Source organism: Pongo abelii, chromosome 15, assembly GCF_028885655.2.
Source record: "Pongo abelii isolate AG06213 chromosome 15, NHGRI_mPonAbe1-v2.0_pri, whole genome shotgun sequence".
Classification (NCBI taxonomy): domain Eukaryota; kingdom Metazoa; phylum Chordata; class Mammalia; order Primates; family Hominidae; genus Pongo; species Pongo abelii.
The window spans coordinates 94,091,735-94,115,480 of NC_072000.2; the positions used below are offsets into that span (position 1 = coordinate 94,091,735).

Consider the following 23,746-nt stretch of genomic DNA (forward strand, 5'->3'; position numbering starts at 1 on the left):
GGCCAACATGGTGAAACCCCACCTCTATTAAAAATACAAAAATTAGCCAGGAGTAGTGGTGGGTGCCTGTAATCCCAGCTACTTGAGAGGGTGAGGCAGGAGAATCGCTTAAACCCAGGAGGCGGAGGCAGGAGAATCGCTTAAACCTGGGAGACGGAGGTTGCCGTGAGCCGAGATCAAGATTGCACCATTGCACTCCAGTCTGGGTGACACAGCAAGACTCCATCTCAAAAAAAAACAAAAACAAAAACAAAAACCTCTCTCTAAACCCACCAGCACACTGCTACCTTTGCTGCTGCTGTGCATATTCTCTTTGAACCCCCATTCCCCACCCCCAAGCCCCAAACCAGGTCTTATAATTCTTTGCCCCTTCGTAGTGCTCAGCACAGGGCTGGGGCAAACTTGTCAAATTCATCAGTCACACGGGAAATAAAAGTCACAGACAACTTTGAACCAAGCCAGGTAAATAGGGTTTGTGCAAGAGTCAATCTATTCATAGGACCAAGTACATTTCCAAGCTAGAGACAAAATTGGCCACGGAAACATATTTTTCTGAAATGTAATTTCTCCAACTCCTTTAACTATCTGCCCTCAGGTGCATTAGGTTTTTCTTTCTAGCGCTATTGTTCTGCAACTTGATCCCTTTTCCTGCCTCTCTGAGAAATTCAAGTTTTCCTGAACTTAGGGTTTTAGTACTTTAGATTTCTAAGAAAGGCAGTTTATTAGGAAACCTTGTGTGTACTCAAGTTTGCAGCAGGTCCCAGTTGGCCAGCAGGCTAAATGTGATTCCTTGAAATTCTGTTCCAGGCATGGACTCCCGGGAGCTAAATGTAACATTTAGTCATCAATAGGATAATTTAGCTTCATTCTTTCTACTTGCCTCCTTAAGAAGGGATTGGAGTTCACGCCGGTATTCTCTAGAAAACGGAACTACCTTCCCATCCTGTAGAAGTATGTTATGATTGAAAGAGCCACCTATTTCCTGCATTGGCTTCTTCTCTGCTTTCGGATTTAGGCACGGTGTCTTTTCAGATGTGCTGACTTTTTACGGCTTCAGCAAGGTAATACTGTATAAATGTCGTTGGCCGTTTACCATTTGGGATTCAACGCCACGTCTGGATCTTGTTATGTAGGCATTTTCAGAGCATTACAGCTCAGCTGTGAAAGCACTCTGGCTTAAAGCGAAAATGCAGTAGAACCTTGCTAATCTAACAACTTAATAACACTTGCCACCCCTTCACAGCAAGGACTTAATGGTAAGACTCAAAGTGAGGCTTCATGTTTTAGAATGCACAGGAATGCATCCCACAGATGACTGTGTTATCATCAATAATCTCCAACTTTGCTTATTAAAGCACATGCAGCAACGTTACTTTAACACCACGCTATCCTTTAATTCAGCCACCAAAGATAACCTCAAAATAACGAGAACCTGACTGAGACCTTCTGAGCTATGCTTTGCCTTCTCTCCTCCAGCACCAAGAGTCTATGAAAAATCTTTTCTTTCCTTCTTTCTTTCTTTCTCTCTCTTTTTCTTTCTCTCTCTTTCTCTTTCTTTCTTTCTCTTTTTCTTTCTCTCTCTCTTTCTCTTTCTTTCTTTTTTCTCTGTTGACAGAGTTTCGCTCTGTCGCACAGGCTGGAGTGCAATGGCATGACTTGGCTCACTGCAACCTCCACCTCCCGGGTTCAAGCCATTCTTCTGCCTCAGCATCCCAAGTAGCTGGAATTACAGGCATGCGCCACTATGCTGGGCTAATTTTTGTATTTTTAGTAGAGATGGGGTTTCATCACCTTGGCCAGGCTGGTCTCAAACCCCTGACCTCAGGTGATCCTCCCGCCTCAGCCTCCCAAAGTGCTGGGATTGCAGGCGTGAGCCACCATGCCCAGCCGGGCTTTCAGTTTCTTTAGGTGTCTTTAGAGGAATGTTCTAAACACGTTTTAGGTACAGGTATTCAAAACCCAGGTTAGATTATCCGCTTTTCTAAGGATTTTATTTTCACATAGCTAAGTCTAATTTTTGGTTAGAATGGGTTAGTCCATTTTCTTTGCCTGTGGGGGCGAGGGAAGCTTTCATATTCAAATTTAACTTGTTTCTGATGATCTCCAAATGATTTCTATGGCATATACTAGTTAAAATTTGTTTTCTATTTATATTTCTCTCTTCATAAAAATACTGTGTTTAAAAAATAAGCAAGACTAAAGAAGTGACCTATTTTTATTTCTGAAATGTAACTGATCTCACCTAAAATTTTACTGACTCTAATAAAGATATTACAGTTGAAATTTTCCTGTGTCTGTGTGTGTAATATTGTTATACTCTTCTATCTGATGAAACTTTTTACAGATCTTGGAAGGCAGCCCTCAGTAACTAAGTTTAATGGAGATACACAAGGGAAAATTGATGACCTTAATGTATTTACAAGTTCCCATGAAAATGACTACCAATCTATTCAATGACGATGTTTTATTTGAATATGGTGCTTGTAACTGAATACAACATAAATACCCTGTAAACATGGTCACAACCATTTTAAGCAACTTGAAAAACACACTGATGGTTCATGTGATGCAGATTTCCTGTATGTGGGGCTTTAGAATGCCAAGTCTTTGGTTAATTCTTTTTTTTTTTTTTTGAAGCAGAGTCTCTGTTACCCAGGCTGGAGTGCAGTGGCGTGATCTCGGCTCACTGCAACTTCTGCCTCCCAGGTTGAAAAGATTCTCATGCCTCAGCCCCCGGAGTAGCTGGGACTACAGGCATAAACAACCATGCCTGGCTAATTTTTGTATTTTTAGTAGAGATGGGGTTTCACCATGTTGGCCAGGCTGGTCTCGAACTCCTGACCTCAGGTGATCCACCCACCTTGGCCTCCCAAAATGGTGGGATTACAGGCGTGAGCCACTGCGCCCTACCCAAGAATGCCAAGTCTTTGGTTAATTCTGAATAGGGTCTAGGTATGATCTGTATGAACTGCTTTTTGGAGATCCTTTATCTTTTGGCAACAAATTGCTCAAAGCTTCCAAAGTAATTGTCACTTACCCTCTGATTACTTCATGTGAATCTAGAGACGGCATTTGTCAAAGGTGGAAAAGATGCCTCAGAGTTTGCCCTGGCCCAAGTTGTCCCAAAGTCATGTCAGTTTAGCATCACTTCTTGTAAGTAAATTACCACATACCAGACTATTCTAACCCAAAATATTCTTCAAGAAAAGGATGTTCTTCCATAGGAGTATATAAACACAGGTATTTCTCTTGTCGTAAACCCGGCATCACCGAATGTGGCAGGAGAAACTTGAGCAGTAATACAATAGTCCAAGTAATTGTTAGCTGATCTCTTAATCTTCAAGGGACAGAATTCCTAGAAAACCAACAGAGCATCTTAACTATTCTAAGAAGTTTTTCTGGGTTTCATGATCAGTACGACCTTGCCTGCCAAATTCTTGGAAATCTACAGAAAATCTGTCATAAATTTGAAAATTATCCCTGAAAAATGTGCGTGAGATTATGTCCCCCGCCCTGCTCAAAACACTCCAATGACTTCCTATGACAATTGGAAGAAAATTCGGTCCTCACCACGCCTCCAAGGTTCCTCATGGGCTGACCCTGCCTTCACGGGTAGCATGCATGCACTGCCTCCCTGGGCTGTGGCCACTGTGGCCTCTCAGACTCCAGCCTAGAGCCCATGTACTCACTGTGCCCCTGCTGGGAGCATCCTTCCACCACTAACACACCTACAGCCATGACTTGTTCCCTTATTCAGAGCTCTGCTCAGACGTCTTCCTTCCTCAGAGAGGTCTTCCCTGACCCTCTTGCTAGGGGCTGAATTATATTCTCACCAAACTCCTATGTTGAAGTCCTAGCCCCCACTACCTCGGGATGTGACTGTATTTGGAGACACGGTCTGTAAAGAGGTGATTATGTTGAGTTCACTTGAGTGTACCCTAATCCAATAGGACTGGTGCCTTTTTAAGAAGAGGAGGTTAGAACACAGACACTGAAGTACACCAGACATGTGTGTACACACAGAGACAGCCAAGTGAACACACAACAAAAGGCAGCTATACGCCAAGGAGAGTCTCAGAAAGAATCAAACCTGCCAACACCTTGATCTCGGACTTCTAGACTCCAGAACTGTGTGAGAATAAATTTCTGTCATTTAAGACACGTGGTCTCTGGTATTTTGTTATGGCAGCTCTAACAAACAAATACACCCCTCAACCTGAGAGCTACTTCCCTGACTTTACCCTGTATCCTGCCGTATGTCTCCTCATAGCACATGATAATATGTTCCTATTTATTTATGCATGATCATCTCTCTCCCCTGTGTACAATGAAAGCTCCTTGACAGCAGGCACTTAGTCTTGTTCTCTGCTGTATTCCCGATGTCTAAAGTAGTACCTGACACATAGTAGGCATTCAATAAATATTTGATTAACAAATTACTAAATATATGTTAAATAATGCACAGTAGCCAACTTCACCATAACTCTAATAGGAGCTTTGAGCAGTATATACACAGATACTGAGGTCTCATGTTTAAATCAAATGAACCAACTTATTCCCTAAATGTATAGTAACTTGTATTGAAATGACTGTAATCTTGGCAGGCACCTTGTAAATGACATTGAAATAGACCTAATAACTAGAGAGGCACTGAGAGGAAGCTGTGAATATGAAATCAAATTCAAGAACATATATGTATATATTTTTGCTGCTTTCATGGTCATTATACTATATTTGGAATAATTAGGAAAAAACACACCACAAACAAGCTAATGTTCAAAAGGCAGAGATACTTGAAAGTCTTTGAACACCTCACTAGAAATAATTTAACCAAATACGATTAAAATTCCAGATCAAAGGTAGCAAAAATAAAGGGAAGAAAGGCAGTTGTGAGACTTCCCATTCCCACACATGTTTAACACTATGCAAATGATGAATAGAGATAGGGTTCCCATAGCAAATAATTCCGTTTTCAACATCTATAAGGAATAGCGTTGCATCACTGTTCTTGGAAATATAGCTGGTAGTTTCCATCACTCATGATCTGAATGATCTAGGAGCACATAAACAATAGAGAAAAAGAATAATACTGAAGGATGAATCTTTACTATTGTGTAATAAATCAGCAAATATGTATTGACTACCTGCTTCTATGTGAAATTCTAGCCATGGTGTTATAGGAAAATCCACCATTATATTCAAAAGCTTCATGCAATTTACGTAGTCAAGGAAATCTACACTGAATGGCACTGGGCATTAAGCCCCTTGCTGGAATGTAAGCTAGGGTCACGACACTGACTCACCTGTATATTTCAAGATCCTTACACATAATTAGTGCTCCATTAATAATTTTTGAATGAATAAAATGAATATCAAAATAAAAGTCAACATACGGCTGCACTTCAGAAATGTAACAGCAATGGCTCAGCTTCTTGAGTCATGAATTCAAAGCTGTTAAACAAACAAAACCAGGCTACTGGTCATCCAATTCAGTGATATAGATTACCTGCAACTTTGAGATCAGATAATATCCAGTGTCTACCATGGACGGCTCTCCTGGCAGTGACAGGGAACGTCTGTCATTTTTGTCTCCCTTGTATGTGTTCTGTCCTTCAAACTGAGGTGTGGGAACAGCATCTAGATTTCCCTTTCCACATTCTTGGGTCACACAGTTTGAGTGGAGTCGAACCCCTCCTCCAGCCCCGGGCATGAAGACAGACACCTGGCACAGGCCGGGTCACCTCGACGTTTCCTTCCACTTGACCACAGGGCCTGGCTTAGGGATGTTAAGTGGCCCAAGACAGGCCCATAAGACTCAATCCCAGGATTCATACTGGGACTTTTAAGGGGAAAAAGTCCTCTCTTTCTACCAGACTTTAAACTTTTGGATATAGGCCTGTTGCTACTCAGTTTAACCATGTCAGCAGGGATGTGAACAGACTCTGTAGGTGGAGAATGTGCGTGTGTGTGTCTGCGTGTGTGTGTGTGTGAGAGAGAGAGAGAGAGAATGAATGAGAGAGAACCACCACCTCATCACTTGGATACAGCTGTGCCTGAAACTGGAGATTCCCAGTGATCCCAGTTATGCCACCAACAATTTCCTTTCCCATACTCACTTCAGCAAATTTGAGTTGGCTTCCCGTAGCTTGCTAGTAAAATAATTCGAACAATACAGCAACACAGGCAAGCCTCAAATTAGTCTGTTTCTCAGTGGAACACTGCATGGTGAAAATAGTTGTCAAAAAAAAAAGGGGGTAGAAATTTATGGATGGGCCAGGTGCGGTGGCTCATGCCTGTAATCCCAGCATGTTGGGAGGCCGAGGGGGGAGGATTGCTTGAGCCCAGGAGTTCAAGACCAGCCTGGCAAGGGTGAGACCTTGTCTCCACTAAAAATAAAAAGTTACCTGGGCATGTGACATGCACCCGTGGTCCCAGCTACTCGCCAGGCTGAGGCGGGAGGATTGCTTGAGCCTGGGAAGTCAAAGCTGCAATGAGCTGTGATCATGCCACTGCATTTTGGCCCAGGGGAACAGAGCAAGATCTTGTCTCAAAAAAAAAAAAAAATTATAGATGAACCTGTAACTGATTAGTTACCTTTGGACTCTCTATTCCTCATCTGTGAAACGGGGATAATAATAAAACCTGCCTTGTGAAGGAGTAAATAAATCAATATATCAAAATACTCCCAATGTTAACCAATACTGCTGTTAGCCCCATTTAAAAAATTATGTCCATGCAGAGTTCTGTTGTTCTATGTGAGGGTACTGCTTTCGCATCAGATATGAATCAGTACCAAGTTGAAATAATTATTCATGAGGTCTCTTCATTACTGGATACATTGATCATTCATTCTGTCTTTCAAAAATGAAGTCCATATCTGAGTCTGGGATTTGGCCTGACACCGGAATCCACAGGGAACACCCATGGATAAACAAGAGGCCCCTGAAGGACAGGGTCCTTCATCACTGCACAGAGCCTATAAGGACCAGGGAACCTGTGGCTCCATCTGCACCTGTGGAACCAACCACAGTTCCCATCTCTGTGGAATCCAATAGGGAGATGAGTATTTTTAGAGGAACCAAGGGAAAAGGATAATGGTAGCTTTAGCTTGAGTCTTGAAGCTGTCGCAAGAGAAAATAACAGTGTTGGTAATTTCTCCTTCCTGTTTAAGCACTTCAGCAAAGTGTCTTCCCTTAAATTAAACTGGGAAGTAAGAAAAACCTAGTTCCCATGCCAGCTTACAGACCCACAGGCCCACTTGGCCACAGACTTCTAGCACACAGGAGTTCTCTTAGAGAGTAACTGGGGAACTGGGCCAGACTGCAACGTAAGAATTTCCCTCTTATGTGGAAAAAAAAAAAAAGAAATTTAATCATCCCAAAGACATGTTAATGTCCCCTTCCCCAAACCCTTTTTATTCTTTCTTCTTCTCTTTTCTCTCTCTCTCTTTTTTTTTTTTTTTTTGAGATGGAGTCTCATACTGTTGCCCAGGCTGGAGTGCAGTGGCACGATCTCGGCTCACTGCAACCTCCACCTCCCAGGTTCAAGCAGTTCTCCTGCCTCAGCCTCCCAAGTAGCTGGGATTACAGGCACCTGCCACCATGCCCAGCTAATTTTTTGTGTTTTTAGTAGAGACAGGGTTTCACTATGTTGGCCAGGCTGGTCTCAAACGCCTGACCTCATGATCCACTTGCCTTGGCCTCCCAAAATGCTGGGATTACAGGCGTGAGCCACCACGCCCGGCCTCATTGTAATCATTTTTAAGTGTACATTTCAATGGTATTGAATACATATACATTGTTATGCAACCATCACCGGCAACCATCTCCAGGACATTTTCCCCTTCTCCAACTGAAACTCTGTACCCGTTAAACATAATTATCTCCCAATTCCTTCCTCCTCAAGGTTCCTGGTAACCATCTTCTACTTTCTGTTTCTATGAATTTGACTACTCTAGGAAACTCATATAAGAAGAATCATACAGTATTTGTTCTCTTGTGACAGGCTGATTTAACTTAGCATAATGTCTTCAAGGTTTATCTATGTTGTATAGCTTTGTCAGCATTTCCTTCTTTTTTAAGGCTGAAGAATTAACATTCCACTGTATGTATGTACCATCTTTGGTTTATCCATTTATCTGTTCATAGACACTTAGGTTGTCCACCTTTTGGCTACTGTGAATAATGCTTCTATGAACATGGGTGTACAAATCTATGTTGGAGTCTCTCTGCTTTCAATTCTTTTGAGTAGACACCCAGAAGTGGAATTGCTGGATCATATGGTAATTCCATGTTTAATTATTTGAGGAACTGCTGAAATAATTTCCATAGCAGCAGCTCCATTTTACATTCCTACCAGCAGTGCATAATTATTCCAGCTTCTCTGCATTTTTATCAACAACTGTTATTTTCTGATTTTTTTAAATGATGGCCATCTAAATGGGTGTGAAGTGGTTTCCCATTGTGGTTTTGATTTGCATTTCCCTAATGATTAGTGGTGCTGAGCATCTTTTTATGTGCTTATTGACTATTCATATATCTTTTTCAGAGAAATGGCTATCCAAGTCCTTTGCTCATATTTTAGTTGGGTTATTTGGTTTTTTCTAATTGATTTGTGGAAGTTCTCTATGTAGTCTGTATACTAATCCCTTATCAAATATATGATTTACAAATATTTTCTCCCATTCCATGGGTTGCCTTTTCACTCTGCTGATAGTGAGTGTCCTTTCATGCACAAATTTTTAGATTTTGATGTAGTCCAGTTTATCTATTTTTTCTTTTGTTGCCTATGCTTTTGATGTAATATCCAAGAAATTCTTGTCAAATCCAATGTCAGGAAACTTTTTCTCTGTTTTCTTCTAAGAGTCTTATAATTTTAGCTCTTACATTTAGCTCTTTGACACACTTTGAGTTAATTTTTATATATGATATAAGGTAAGGGTCCAACTTTATTCTTATGATGTGGAGATCCAGCTTTCCCAACACCATTTGTTGGGCAAGAAAACCGTTCAGTTTGAAAATCATCTATAATTGTGAATTAAAAATTTGTTCTCTTCTCAGTTCTTTCAGTGTTTGCTTTATGTATTTTGAAGCTCTGTGAATAGGTGCATGTACGTTTAGGACTGTTGTGTTCTCTTAATGAATTGATCCTTTTATTATTGTGAATTGCCTTTTTTAATCCATGGTTATATTGTTTATTCCGAAGTCCACTTGGTCTGATATCGATATAGCCACCTCTGTTTTCCTATTATTAGTGTTTGTATAGTATATCTTTTCCCATTCCTTTATTTTCATCCATTTGTTGTCTATCTATTGGGTTTCTTTTAGACAACTCTGAATTGGGTCTTGCTTTCTTATCCAGTCTCACAATATTTGGCTTTTAATTTAAGTGCTGTTATTTAATATAGCTACTGATAGGGATGGATTTAAGTCTACCACTTTATTATTTTATTTCTACTTGGTTATCTGTTTTTATTTTTTCCCCTCTTTCCCTGCTTTCTTTTGGATTGAGTATTTGTAGGTTCCATTTTTTTCTCTATTGTCTTATCACCTATGTCTATCTGTTTTATTTTTTAGTGGAGTACAGTATAGGGTTTACAATATGCATCTTTAACTTACTGCAGGTCTACTTCCAAATTATAGTATATCTCTTATTATATAACCAAGAATCTTACAAGAGTATATTTTCATTCCTCCCCTTGGGTCTTTTATGCAATTGTTGACATACATGTTACTTCATGTAGATAATAAATCCACAATATATTATTGTTTTGGCTTTAAACATTCAACTCATTTTCAAAGAAATTTGTAAATAAGGGGGAAATATATTTTACATTTGCACACGTATTTACCACTTCCAGTGTGCCTTCCTTTATGTAAATCAAATTTTCCACTTGGTATTATTTTCCTTCAGTGCAAAAAGCTTTGTCTAACATTTCCTTTTTTTTTTTTTTTTTTTTAAGAAAATGATGTTTATTCCAGGGTAAGGCATTGCAATGGAATATGTATGCCGTGATAAACTATATGCATATTCAGGGAGTTAAAGAAAGACAAAAGTTTTTAAAGAAAAAATGAGGAGAATTGCATAATTGTTTGAAGATATTTATCCTTGGGTATAAAGATCAATAATAAGAGTGACATTCATCTGACGCTAGACAGGCAGTTGTTGGGCAGATGTTCTTACAGAAGCATTTTTTCATGTGTAAGATCGTGATGGACTTTGTGCAACCCTTTAACATTTCTTATCGTGAAGGTCTCCTGGATGAAAAGTGTTATTTTGTTTATGTTATTGTTTTAAAGATTATTTTTGCTGGATATAGAATTCTGTGTTAACTTTTTTTTTTAACTTTTAGCTCCATGACAACACATATTTATTGTCTTCTGGCTTGCATTGTTCTTGACAAGAAGTCTGTGAATATTCTTGTCTTTGTTCCCTGTATGTAATATGTCTTTATTATCTGCTTTTAAGAATTTCTTTTTTATTACTGGCTTTCAGCAATTCACTATGACGTGTTTTGTTTATATTTTTTTCTGCTTGGGGTTCATTGAGCCTCAGAGCTATATATTTATAGTTTTCATTAAATTGGGGGAAATTTTGGCCATTATTACTTCAAATAAATTTTTTGTTCTCCCTTTTCTGGGACTCCTATTTTTTGTACATTAGACCACTTAATATTTTCCCAAGAGTCATTAATGTTCTTTCTTTTTTTCTTGAGACAAAGTCTCACTCTTGTCCCCCAGGCTGGAGTGCAATGGCACAATCTCGGCTCACTGCAACCTCCGCCTCCCAGGATCAAGCTATTCTCCTGCCTCAGTCTCCCGAGTAGCTGGGATTACAGGTGCCTGCCACCATGTCCAGCTAATTTTTGTATTTTTTTAAGGAGAGATGGGTTTTCACCATGTTGGCCAGGCTGGTCTCGAACTCCTGACCTCAGGTGATCCGCCCACTTCGGTCTCCCAAAGTGCTGGGATTACAGGCGTGAGTCACGGTGCCCAGCCTCTTTTTTTTTTTTTAAGAGAAACAAATCAATAAAGCATTTTTTTATTAACCGATAGTAAAACATATGCTACCTGACAATAACTGTGTCCCTTTATGTATGAGTCTAAGATAAATATCGTTCAGATTTTTATCTGGACAACAATTTCAAAGGCTCCTTAAGAAATAAGAAACAAAATACCATGGTTACTAATGTAACCAGACTAAATATAAAAGCTATATATATAAGTGTGTGTATATATATCTTAAAAAATCAATGTTTTGATCAATGTAACTAATCTGAGTTTACAATAACTCACTGCTTTAAATAATATTTCAATCACATATATCAGATTAAGATCCTGTTTGGGGAAAACAGCCTCAGAAGGAAGTATTAAAAAAAAGGTGGCCTGCTGCGGTGGCTCATGCCTATAATCCCAGCACTTTGGGTGGCCGAGGTGGGCGTCACAATGTCAGGAGATCGAGACCATCCTGGCTAACATGGTGAAACCCTGTCTCCACTAAAAAATATGAAAAATTAGCTTGGCGTGGTGGCGGGCGCCTGTAGTCCCAGCTACTCGGGAGACTGAGGCAAAGAGAATCGCTTGAACCTGGGAGACAGAGGTTGCAGTGAGCCGAGATCGTGCCACTGCACTCCAGGCTGGGCAACAGACCAAGACTCCATCTCAAAAAAAAAAGGTATATTAATCATTACTTTTAATCAAACTAAGTATCAACCTTTCCCCCAACCTGTAAAGACTTCGTGTCTCTAAATGGTTCCTAAATCATGAAAGATAACTTGAAGATTTTTAAGTAGATCTCAAGGTATTAGATACTTATACACACAATGTGGGCCCAACTTTTACTGCCCAGAGTTTCTTGTCATGGTAATGTAACGGCATGAAAGTCTGGTCGCCAGATCTTTTTGTTTTTATTTGTAACACAGCTAAACCTTTTAACAGTTATATTCACTACATCTAAGTTATTTGCTAATGGTAGTAGAATGATATATATGCTTTATTAACAAAAATAGTACTTCTGGAAATTTTTCTTTGTAAGAATTTCATAAATACTAAGGAAAAGAAAAGACTCAGGGGGTTTGGGAAATAAACTCCTTTTATTTTCTTTTTAACTCTATATAAGTTTAATTTATTCCCAAACTTTCTAAGTTCTTCCAGAGTTCTGGACTTCATAATATTTCCTAATTTTTCTTCTTGAGTTCTGCACTGCTTCAGAACCTATCCAAACAATCTAATTCTGTGTTACCTATATTTAATATAAATAAAGTAAATATATAATCAACATTGTATCACTAGAATTGTGAAGCTCTTCATGAATTACTTTAAAAAAACTCCAAAAGAATTAAGCTATTTTATTTAACATGTAATAGATAGATATAAAGCAAGTCCATATATTTAGTTTTCTGATACCTTAATGTATTTCCACAAACCTTTTAAGTCTACAATTTTATATAGTTTTCCATCAGGGAGGCAAGACATATATAATTTCTTTTTATATTTAACTAATTAAAGGTTTTAAGAGGGTTTAGTCTCTAACTAAGTAACAATTAGTCATAACACCATACAAACACATTTAAATATTCAGGAAAGAGGTTTTTAAGATTATTGCTTAGTCTTATAAAATGGTGAATTTTAACCAAATTGATACCTCTGCATTCTTACTTATGCTTCCTATACTCTTACATCATACTGTCAGCAATGTAAGTTTTGATGTAATTTAAAAATTCAAGTAGTTGTAAACAAATTCTAATTTGTTAAACAGTTCATATATTCCCCTTTACTTACTACACTACGTTGGAATTAATCCTCCTTAAAAAAGTAATCATCCCACATAGAAAAAACTGCAGAGCTTCTCATCTCCTCCTTAAATATTTTCAAGTACTGTAAGAGCACAAATCCATGAAAAACTGATTAAAATTTGACATTTCATCTTGCTTTACTAATCATGGAATAATAGAAAGACATAAAAACCATGTTCCTTAATATTTCTGTGCTCAACCGAGAAATACAAAGAAATACTGCAATTATAGTTATGGGCTATTTCCATCCTCTTCAAGTACAGGACACAACTATGGTTCCTACCAGTAAGGAGAAATTAATAATCAATCTTATATAACATAAAAGAAAGACGAGAGGCCTAAAAAGACAAACTGACTTTGGCTTTTAAGAACCTAATGTTAACCCTGAAATGCCAGATTCAGTAACACAACAATAAAACAAAAGATTACGGCAGCAAGCCACCACTTCACACAATATTAAGAATTCTGAAACACAGGATAGCCTTCCTCCCCTCTCCCACTCAATCTGTTGTGTCTTCTTTCTGTTTTTCCTGCTTTTTCACTGCAGGCAGTTCAAGGCTTGCCCACTGCATCGGTTCAGCTTTTCGCACAGTGATCTCAATCTTTGTTGCAGTCAAAGTTACGTAACTTTGCTTTACATCAATCACACCCCATAATTTCACATTTTGATCAAATTCCTTCTCTCCTTCAAATACAATGTGCACATTTAACAATGTGCTATTGCTTCTACTCGACTAAGTTCTGGAAGTGAATTTTTAGTATATGCTTGAAATGGTAAGTCCACCTCCAGTCTGATGCCAGTCATGTCTACATGGAACAACTTTTTTCCCAGCATCCTTTTTTTTCTTTTTTCTTTTTTTTTTTTTTGAGATGGAGTCTCGCTCTTGTTGCCCAGGCTGGAGTGCAATGATGTGATCTCGGCTCACCACAACCTCCGCCTCCCGGGTTCAAGTGATTCCCCTGCCTCAGCCTCCCGAGTAGCTGGGATTACAGGTATGCGCCACCACGCCCAGCTAATTTTGTATTTTTAGTAGAGACAAGGTTTCTCTGTGTTGGTCAGGCTGGGCTCGAGCTCCTGACCTCAGGTGATCTGACCATCTCATCCTCCCAAAGTGCTGGGATTACAGGCGTGAGCTACCGCGCCCAGCGTCCCAGCATCCTTTTTAGTCCACATGTGTTTCCCTGTTGTACAGACCTCTTGGGCTAAGAATGTATTAAAATCAGAAGTTTTTCTTCTACAACAGCTCCAGTATTTCATCCCCTCATAGAAAATAGCTTCTCCAGAATGATATACACAGACTTTTTCTAGACTCTCTAGACCCTGATACGTCTTTGAACACCCTCCATTCTTACATGAGGTGCCAATCTTAATTTCTTCGTTGTCTTCTTTCTTATCTTCTTCATTCCCTGATGACAGTTTATCAAGTGCTTGTTTTAGGGAGGCAGATATTTTTAATTCCGAATTTGTCATTGGTTCATCTGGGCTTGGCCGTTTTATTGCTTCTACTGGCTTAGGGGCTGGAATGATGCGTTCCTGAAATTTGGGTTTCAATTCAGATAGTTCCTTCTTCTCAGTAGTCTTGACTTCAGGTTTGACTGGCTCAGGTGGCTTCTCACTATTATGTCTACCTTTTGTACAGCCTACAATGCTTAAGAAATCAGAAAAATCAGTTGTTCTTCTCTTATAGCAAGACCAACCCTTTGAAGCATCGTGAAAGACTGGAACACCTGGGTGGTATGTACAGGCATCATCGGAATTGGTCTCATGATCAAAGCGCTGACCGCAACCCCAGTTGTAGCCTGCAAGGCCATTTTCTTTTCTCACCGTTGCAGGCAGGCAAGGCCCAAACACCAGGAACGGCAAGAGGATGTGTTAGCCACTCCCGTGTCGCTAGCACCGGTTTGACGACTGAGGCAGCTGCCGGCTTCGGGAAACGACCGCTCTTTCTTTCTTTTTTTTTTTTTTTGTTTGTTTGTTTGTTTGAGACGGAGTCTCACTCTGTTGCCCAGGCTGTAGTGTAGTGACGCAATCTCGGCTCCCTGCAACCTCCATCTCCGTGGTTCAAGCAATTCCCCTGCCTCAGCCTCCCGAGTAGCTGGGATTACAGGTGTCCACCACCGCACCCAGCTAATTTTTTTGTATTTTTAGTAGAGATGGGGTTTCACCATGTTGGTCAGACTGGTCTTGAACTCCTGACCTCAGGCAATCCACCTGCCTCGGCCTCCCAAAGTGCTGGGATTACAGGCGTGAGCCACCGCGCCAGGCCTTTCTTTTTTATTCAGACTTTTTCTCTGTGTGCTTCAGTCTAGATAGTTTCTTTCATGATTTCTTCTAGTTCACTGACCTTTTGTTCTTCAGTGTCTAATCTCTAATTAAAATTTCCAGTGAATTTTTCATTTCATTTGGTTCCATTGAAATTCCATTGACTTTATGTTGATGGTTTGTATTTCTCTCCTCATGTGGTCACGTTTTTATTTAAACTCTTGAGCGCATTCATAAGAACTATTTTAAAGTCCTCATTTGATCATTGCATTATCAGTCATTATGGGATGATTTCTACTGATTAGTTTTTCTTCTGGTTATGAATCATATTTTCCTGCTTCTTTGAATGTCCAGTAACTTTTGATTGTGATTATTAATGTCACATTGTTTTGTGACATTTGTGTCTGGATTTTGTTGCCTTTCTTTAAAGAGTATTGAAGTTTATTTTGACAGGCATTAATGTACTTCTGGATCAGCTTAATCCTTTCAAGCTTGTCTTTAGGCTTTGTTAGGTTGGGTCTAGAGTAGCCATCACTTTAGGACTAGTTTATCATAATACTACGGCATGACTGTTCTGGGGTCTCTAATAAATGCCTCAGTGGTTATAGTAAGCAAAATTATTCCACCAAAGATGTTCACATCTGAATCCCCAGAACCTGGGAAAATGTTAGGCTACATGACAGAGGGAAATTAAGGTAGCAGCAGCTGGAATTAATGTTGCTAATCAGCATGCCTTAAAATAGGGAACTTATTCTGGGTTATCCAGGTGGGCTCAAGGGTCCTTAAAAGCAGAATAGGGATGCTGAAGAAAGAACCAAAGAGATAGCAGCATGAGAAGGACCTGGCTCAATGTTGTTGGCTTTGAAGATGAGGAAGGAAGCCATGAGTTAAGGAAAGTAGGTGGCCTCTGGAAGGTGAAAAAGGCAAAGAAGTGGATTCTTCCCTACATCCTTCAAAAAGGACAGCCCCATGCCGTGATCTTGGTCCAGTGTGAGATCTGTGTTAGAATTCTCATCCACAGAACTGTAAGATAATAAATTTTTGTTATTTTAAACCACCATATTTATGGTAATGTATTACAGTAGCCACAGAAAGCTAATACAATGATCAGTGAGATTTCTCCACACCGACTGGATTGTCTTCCAGATCATCATGAATGCTGAGAATGTTCCAGTTTATAGCTCCCTGGTGGTTCTTTCACTCTGTTTTGTTTCCTTTGTCTCAGGAATTATACTTTTGCTGTCCAATATCTGAAAACAATTGTATCATATAATTTTCCAGTTGTCTAGCTGTTTACAGGTAGGAAGGAAACAAGTAGAACTGGTTATTCCAACATCGCTAGAGGCAGAAATAATATGTTCAGTTTTGCATATTGAGAAACAAACTTATATAGTATGACTTTTCAAAAACTTCCTTCAACACAGAGCTGAAGACTCAACTCAGTTCCACCCTCCTCAATTACAGCACTGCCTTCTTTTGGTCTTAGCAGCCACCACTGAAGATAAAAGTAATTCCTTGTGTCTTCACAGCAGCCTTCCCTCCGAATGTGTCTGAGTATTAATCTCTTCTTTTAAGGAGGTCAGTTATACTGGTTTAGGGCACACCCTGGTGACCTCATTTAAGCTTAATTACCTCTTTAAAAACTCTATCTCCCAATATAGTCACACTTTGAGATATTTGGGGTCTTTGAATGCATGAATTTTGGAGGGACGTAATTCAGTACATAATAGTGCCCTTCCATGCTTAAAGTTACTGTGGTTTTTTTTTTTTGAGACGGAGTCTTGCTCTGTTGCCCAGGCTGGAGTGCAGTGGCACGATCTCAGCTCACTGCAAGCTCTGCCTCCCGGGTTCATGCCATTCTCCTGCCTCAGCCTCCTGAGTAGCTGGGACTACAGGCACCCGCCACCACGCCCGGCTAATTTTTTGTATTTTTAGTAGAGATGGGGTTTCACTGTGTTAGCCAGAATGGTCTCAATCTCCTGACCTTGTGATCTGCCTGCCTCGGCCTCCTAAAGTGGTGGGATTTCAGGCGTGAGCCACCATGCCCAGCCAAAGTTACTGTTTTAAGAACACTGGGAATCTTTTTCTTCCGTTTCTGTGGCCCATTGACTGTTCTTCCTCATTTAAGAGCAGCAGCAAATATTAAGAAAAACTTGATTTGGCCTGGTGCCGTGACTCACACCTGTAATCCCAGTACTTTGGGAGGCTAATGCAGGGATCAATTGAGGTCAGGAGTTCAAGACCAGCCTGGTCAACATGGTGAAACCTCATCTCTACCAAAAAATATAAAAATTAGCTGGGCATGGTGGTGTGCACCTGTAATCCAGCTACTCAGGAGGCTGAGGCAGGAGAATCACTTGAACCCAGGAGGCAGAGGTTGCAGTGAGCCAAGATGGCACCACTGCACTCCCCGCTGGGTGACAGAATTAGACGCTGTTTCAAAAAAAGAAAAGAAAAGAAAAACTTGATTTGCTGGACAGGATACCAGGATATGGTCAGGATACAGTTCTTGCTCTCAAGGGGCTTACTTTTTGTGGCGGCATTATATTTTTGATATATAAAAATCTTCACTGTTTTTGTTGTTGTTATTGTCCTTAGTACTTTCTTCTACCCACTGACCCACAGACAGATTCTCTGATACCCTGGACTCTCACACAAGCCTCTTTATATTTATATACCTATAAAGGGAATTGGGGCAGCTGAGTCCTGAAGGGCCTTATAGTAAAGAATGAGTAAAAATCTCACAGTTAACTGACAATGAAATATCAAAGAAATGAGGATGTCTCCATCAGATGATATTAAAGACCAGCTACGCCTCCATAAACCAGAACATGGGTTCAAATAAAAAACATTAGAAAACCCCCAAACTACCTAGAATTTCTTTTCTGCTACCCTTGTGGCACAGAAACTCAAGAAATAAATTCAGTAAAGAAATGCATTTCTTGCACCTTGAAATCCATACCCATGGTATTGTCTAACTGGGGAGGTAGGACATTTCCATAAAAAGAGAAGCACTGACGCTTTTAGATGCTGAGGGTAAATAAGTTGTGTAGGAGATACTTTCTACAGTAGGTCAAAGCCTGTAGAGATGGAGAGGACATTGAGAATGTGAGTGACCTTCTTGCAATATTAACTGACCATACTGGTTAGGGTAATGCAAAGTATCTCCAAAGCTAGCTGCTAGAACAAACGCCAAGTGTCAAAGGCTAACCACAAAAGAAGTTTACTTCTTGCATATTTAACAGTTTGACAGAGGCAACCCTGGTTGCTAGATGGCTTCCTCCACACAGTCATTCAGGGACCCAGGCAGCTAGATCTCCCCAGAGCAAGGGGAACAATTTAACAACACTATAGGGCAGCAGATCCCAACCTTTTTGGCACCAGGAATTGGTTTTGTGGAAGACAATTTTTCCATGGACTGGGGTCAGGGGATGGTTTTGGGATGATTCAAGCACATTACATTTATTGTGCACTTTATTTCTATTATTATCATATTGCAATATATAATGAAATAATTATACAACTCACCATAATGTAGAATCAGTGGGAGCCCTGAACTTGTTTTCCTGCAACTAGACAGTCCCATCTGGGGGTGATGAAAGATAGTGACAGATCATCAGGCATTAGATTTTCATAAGGAGCATGCAACCTAGATCCCTTGCATTCACAATAGGGTTTGCTTTCCTATAAGAATCTAATGCTGCCGCTGTCAACAGGAGGCGGAGCTCAGGTGGTCGTGTGAGCAATGGAGAGTGGCTGTCAATACAGATGAAGCTTCGCTTGCATGCCCACAGCTCACTTCCTGCTGTGTGGCCTGGTTCCTAACAGGCCATGAACTGGTACTGGTCATGGCCTGGGGGTTGGGGACCCCTGGTATAAGGTATTGCTATGAAAGGAATCATCCTAGTTTGCATTCCTTGAGCACTTTCCGGGGAGCAGGCAATGTGTTGGGGCTCCCCATACAATCCTCACAATAACCCTGTGCTGAGGAGCCAGGTCCCAGAAAGATTCACACCCAATTTTGGCCAAACCCAGCCAGATTCTTAATCTCTCTGCTCTACATCAGCCTCTGGATTTATGTTGCTCTTACATTCCTGAGACGTGCCAGTTAATTCAAAAACATGTAGAGCAAAAATGAATTTTCTCACAAGACACAAAGGGACAGCAAAGCAGGAAAAATGCTCTAGTAGGTTGCAAAAGACTCCAGTCGTGGAAATGGTTTTGCCACATTGCATTAATATGAGCAGTAAATAAGCAGTTTATGGGGGAAAACTGAATACATTAAAATTTATTCATGGAATAAAACAAGAAAAAAACCGCCACTGACTGATGGTGTACTGGCCAGAGTAGCCTGCAATAGGTAGTATGCAAGTCTCCTTTCGCTACCCCATCAGAATTCTAACATACCGAGTCTCTCATCATATTAGTGGTGTTCCCAACAAAAGGCCCCTGTTATTCTTGGTGGCCCTGCTGAAACTTGTTCTTAGTATTGTCACCTGGGTGAAGCCTGGGGCCAAAGCCTGTGATGATAACAAGAAAGATCAAGCCCTGAGTGCTGAGGGCAGGCACTGCTGTAAACACATGCATCAACCCGTTTCATCTTCATGTTCACCCAACAGGAAGTTTCTGTTATTATCTCCATTTTATCGGCGAGGGAACTAAGGCGCTAAGAGACTGAGCAACTTCCTGTGATGGTTACTTGTATGTGTCAGCATGGCTGGGTCAGATGTCCAGATATTCTGGATGTTTCTGTGAGGGTGTTTTTAGATGAGATTTACATTTAAATTGGTATGCTTTAAGTAAGGAAAATTACTCTCCATAATGTGGGGGAGGCTCACACAGTCAGTGGAAGGCCTGAATAGAACGCAAAGATGACCTTCCCTAAGCAGGAGAAATTCCGCCTGCAGACAGCCTTTGAACTTCCTCTGCCGCACCCGCTCTTCCTGGTTCACCAGCGGACAGCCTTTGGACTTGAACTGTGTCTCTTTCCTGGGCCTCCACCCTAGCAGCTTCCCCCATCAGACTGTGGAGATTCTAGACATGCCAGACCTCCACCGTGATGTGAGCCAATTACTTAAAATAAATTTCTTCCTACACACACACACAGACACACACACACACCTTATTGGTTTTGTTTCTCTGGAGAACCCTGATTAATACAGATTTTGGTACTGACAGTAGACGGTGGTCAATGGTTTGGTTGGATGGTCAGGGGCTTCGAAGGAAAATGATTAAGAAATTGATGGCAAAGAAGTCTAGGAAAGAGTTATGTGGATAGACCTCTAAAGGGACAAAAAATAGGAAGGTATTTGTGTCCCATGTGAGTGCTCATTAAAGGGTGGTTTCAGCAGAGGAGAACTTTAATAATCAAGCAGATAAGCTGACCAGTTCTATGGATACCAGGCAGCCTCTTTCCCCAGCCACAACTGTCATCCCCCAATGGGCTCATGAACAAAATTGCCATGGTGGCAAGGATGGAGGTTATGCATGGGCTCAGTAACATGGACTCCCACTCCCCAAGTCCAACCTGGCTATCACCATAGCTGAGTGGCCAATCTGCCAGCAGCAGGAACCAACACTGAGTCCCTGCTATGGCACCAGTTTTCCAGGTGATCAGCCAGCTACCTGGTGTCAGGCTGATTACATTAAACTTCTTCGACCCTGAAAGGAGCAGCATTTTGTTGTTGCTAGAACAGACACTCTGGATACAGATTTGCCTTCCCCTCGTGCAGGGCTTCTGTAAAAGCTACATTCCACAGACTTACAGAATGCTTTCTCCACCATCATGGTATTCCACACAGCATTGCTTCTGATCAAGGAGCTTGCTTCACAGAAAATGAGGTGTGGCAGTGGGCCCATGCCCATGGAATTAGATGGTCTTGCCATGTTCCCCACATTCCTGAAGCAGCTGGCTTGATAGAGGGTGAAATGGCCTTTTGAAGACTTTTAGCACCAGATAGGTGGCAGTACCTTGCAGGGCTGGGGCAACGTTCTCCAGAAGGCCATGTATGCTCTGAATCAGCCTCCAAAATACAGTGCTGGTTCTCCCCATAACCAGGATTCATGTGTCCAGAAACCAAGGAGTTGGAAAAGAGTGGTGCCACCCACTATTACCCCTAATAACCCACCAGCAACATTTTTGTTTCCTGTCCCCACAGCTTATACTCTGCTGGCATAGAGGTCTTAGTACCAAAGGCAGGAATGCTTCCACCAGGAAACATAATAATGATTCCATTGACCTGGGAGTTAAGACCGCCACTCAGCTACTTGGGGCTCCTCAGGCCTCTAAACATCAGGCAAGAAGGGAGGGACTGTGCTGGCTGGGGTGATTGATGCTGGCTGCCAAGGCAATTTTGGAGTGCCATTCCACAATGGATGTAAGGAACAGTATGTCTGGAATACAGGAGATCCCTTAAGGCATCTCTTAGTCATGCCCTGTGATTAAAGTCAATGGAAAACTACAACAGCCCACTCCCAACAGGACCACTAATGGCCTAGACCCTTCAGGAATGAAGATTTGGCTCATCCTACCAGGTAAAGAACCACAACAAGCTGAGGTACTTGCTGAGGGAAAAGGGAATATAGGTAGCCATAAATACCAGCTACAGTAAAGTGATCAGTTATAGAGACAGGGACTCTAATTGTCCTGAGTATTTCTTCCTGATTTTGTTATGAATGTGTGTGTTTTCCTCTCTTATCCGCTTATCGTGTAACATAAGCTGTATTGACTTTGTATCTTAGTATTTAAGTATTGTTACCTTTACATCATATACTTAGGCTACAGGATCTCAAAGTGAAGAAGAAAGATCATTCATGGACTTTGCCTCCTCTTCTGGGGAAAGGGTTAGTAGGTTTTTGGCTGTAGACAGGATAGTTCTATCACATTAGGCAGAGCTATAACCTTATGATTGTCTTTACTTGAAGATTAAGTACAGTTTAGGGAGATGTGTGGGGGTGCCCAGTCAACAGGAGTGGACTTGGGATGGTTAATTTTATGGGTCAATTTGGTGGTCCATGGTGCCCAGATATTTGTTCAAACATTATTCTGGATGTTTCTGTGAGGGTGTTTTTGGATGACCTTTACTATTAAATCAGTGGACTTTGAGTGAAGCATATTGCCCTCCATATGAGGCTTCTGCAGTTAGTGGAAGGCCTGAATAGAACACAAAGATGACCTCCCCTGAGCAAGAGAAACCCCACCTGCAGACAGCCTTTGAACTTCCTCTGCGGCACCGCTCTTCATGATTCACTGGCAGACAGCCTTTGGACTTGAACTGTGACTCTTTCCTGGGCCTCCTCCATCAGGTTCTGGAGATTTTAGATATGCCAAGCCTCCACCGTGATATGAACCAATTGTTCTCTCATGTGTGTGTGAATCCTTTCTGTTCTGTGTCTCTGGAAAACCCTGCCTAATACACTTGCCTAAGATTATATAGATGATAAACAGTAGAACTGGCTTTAAATCCTGCAGTTTGGTGCCAGAATCCACACTCTTGATGTATACCATTCTGTTAGCCTTTATCAGTGTAATAGGTAATGTCCATTTGAGGCCAATAGTGATAGCTTTTCCCCTTGTCTTCATATTAACTGACCATATTGGTTAAGGGGATTCCGAGTGGCTAAGAAGCTAGCTATTAGAATAAAAAACTCCAAATGTCAAAGGCTAATCACAATAGAAGCTTACTTCTTACATATGCGTCAGTTTGATAGAGGTAATCCTGGTTGCTAGGTACTTCCTCCACACAGTCATTCAGGGACTCAGGCTGCTATAGGCTCTGCCTCCTTCAACATGTAGCTTCTAAGATCACCCTGGGCTTTGATTCCACTCTAGCCAGACAGAAGGGGAAAGGAGAATGGTAGATTAGGCATGGAAAGTTTTTATACTTACTACTGCTAAGGAATTTGTTTGATTTAAAAGGAAGGCAGTTTAAATTGTTTTATTCTGAAATTATTTTGTGTGTATGTGTAGGTATGTGTGTAAAGTTTCCAATCTCTCCTTCATCTTATTTCAAACTCCTTAAATTAACATGGTATAAACAGAGAGGCAGGTGTATTTCTTCAGGAATCAACCAAATTGGCTGGAAGAGCTGTTTTACATAGAGGATACTGAGAGAGAAGATTGGAGATAAAGTTGAAGCCAGATTGTGGAAGGCCTTGAAATGCTTGGCCAAAGGGCTTGGACCTTATCCTCTGAGAGATCTCAGGTTCTTTCTCTCTCTCTCTCCTCAACTAACTGCCCTTATTCTCTACACCAACGAATCACAGGCTACATTCACCACCACGTGACGTGGTAATATTTAACTTGTCCTTTGTTTATTTTCTTTCTTACCCCACACCCATCACCTGGATAAACCGTATACATCTCAACAGCAAGAACAATGACTTATATTTTTCTCAATGCTGCACAAGCCTAGGACAGGGTCTCATATGTAATGTTTAAGGACTACATTCTGTTGACGTGCAAGAGGTGTATGTCCCTACACCTTCAAACGCCCTACAAATTGTTGAATATAACTATAGCATATCGTTTCCTCCCCAAATCTGGTATATTTTGACTGAAAAATGTGAATAATATCTTGAAGCTTCTAATGCCTTTATAAGCTACCACATTCTGATCAGAGTTCTTGGCAAAATGGCTTAATGAATTATGCTTCCTTGTTTTGAGATCACATCCTCCAACTGTTTTCATA

General features: G+C 40.8%; 1 protein-coding gene across 1 annotated transcript; it reads right to left on the reverse strand.

The window, feature by feature from the left end:
• Positions 1 to 13,656: 13,656 nt before the first annotated feature.
• LOC100432940 (cysteine and histidine-rich domain-containing protein 1-like) lies at positions 13,657 to 14,666 on the reverse strand (the record flags this gene model as incomplete). Its single annotated transcript, XM_054530618.2, has 1 exon — positions 13,657 to 14,666. A coding segment is annotated over one exon (774 nt), but the record flags the coding sequence as incomplete, so codon positions are not given.
• Positions 14,667 to 23,746: the final 9,080 nt, after the last annotated feature.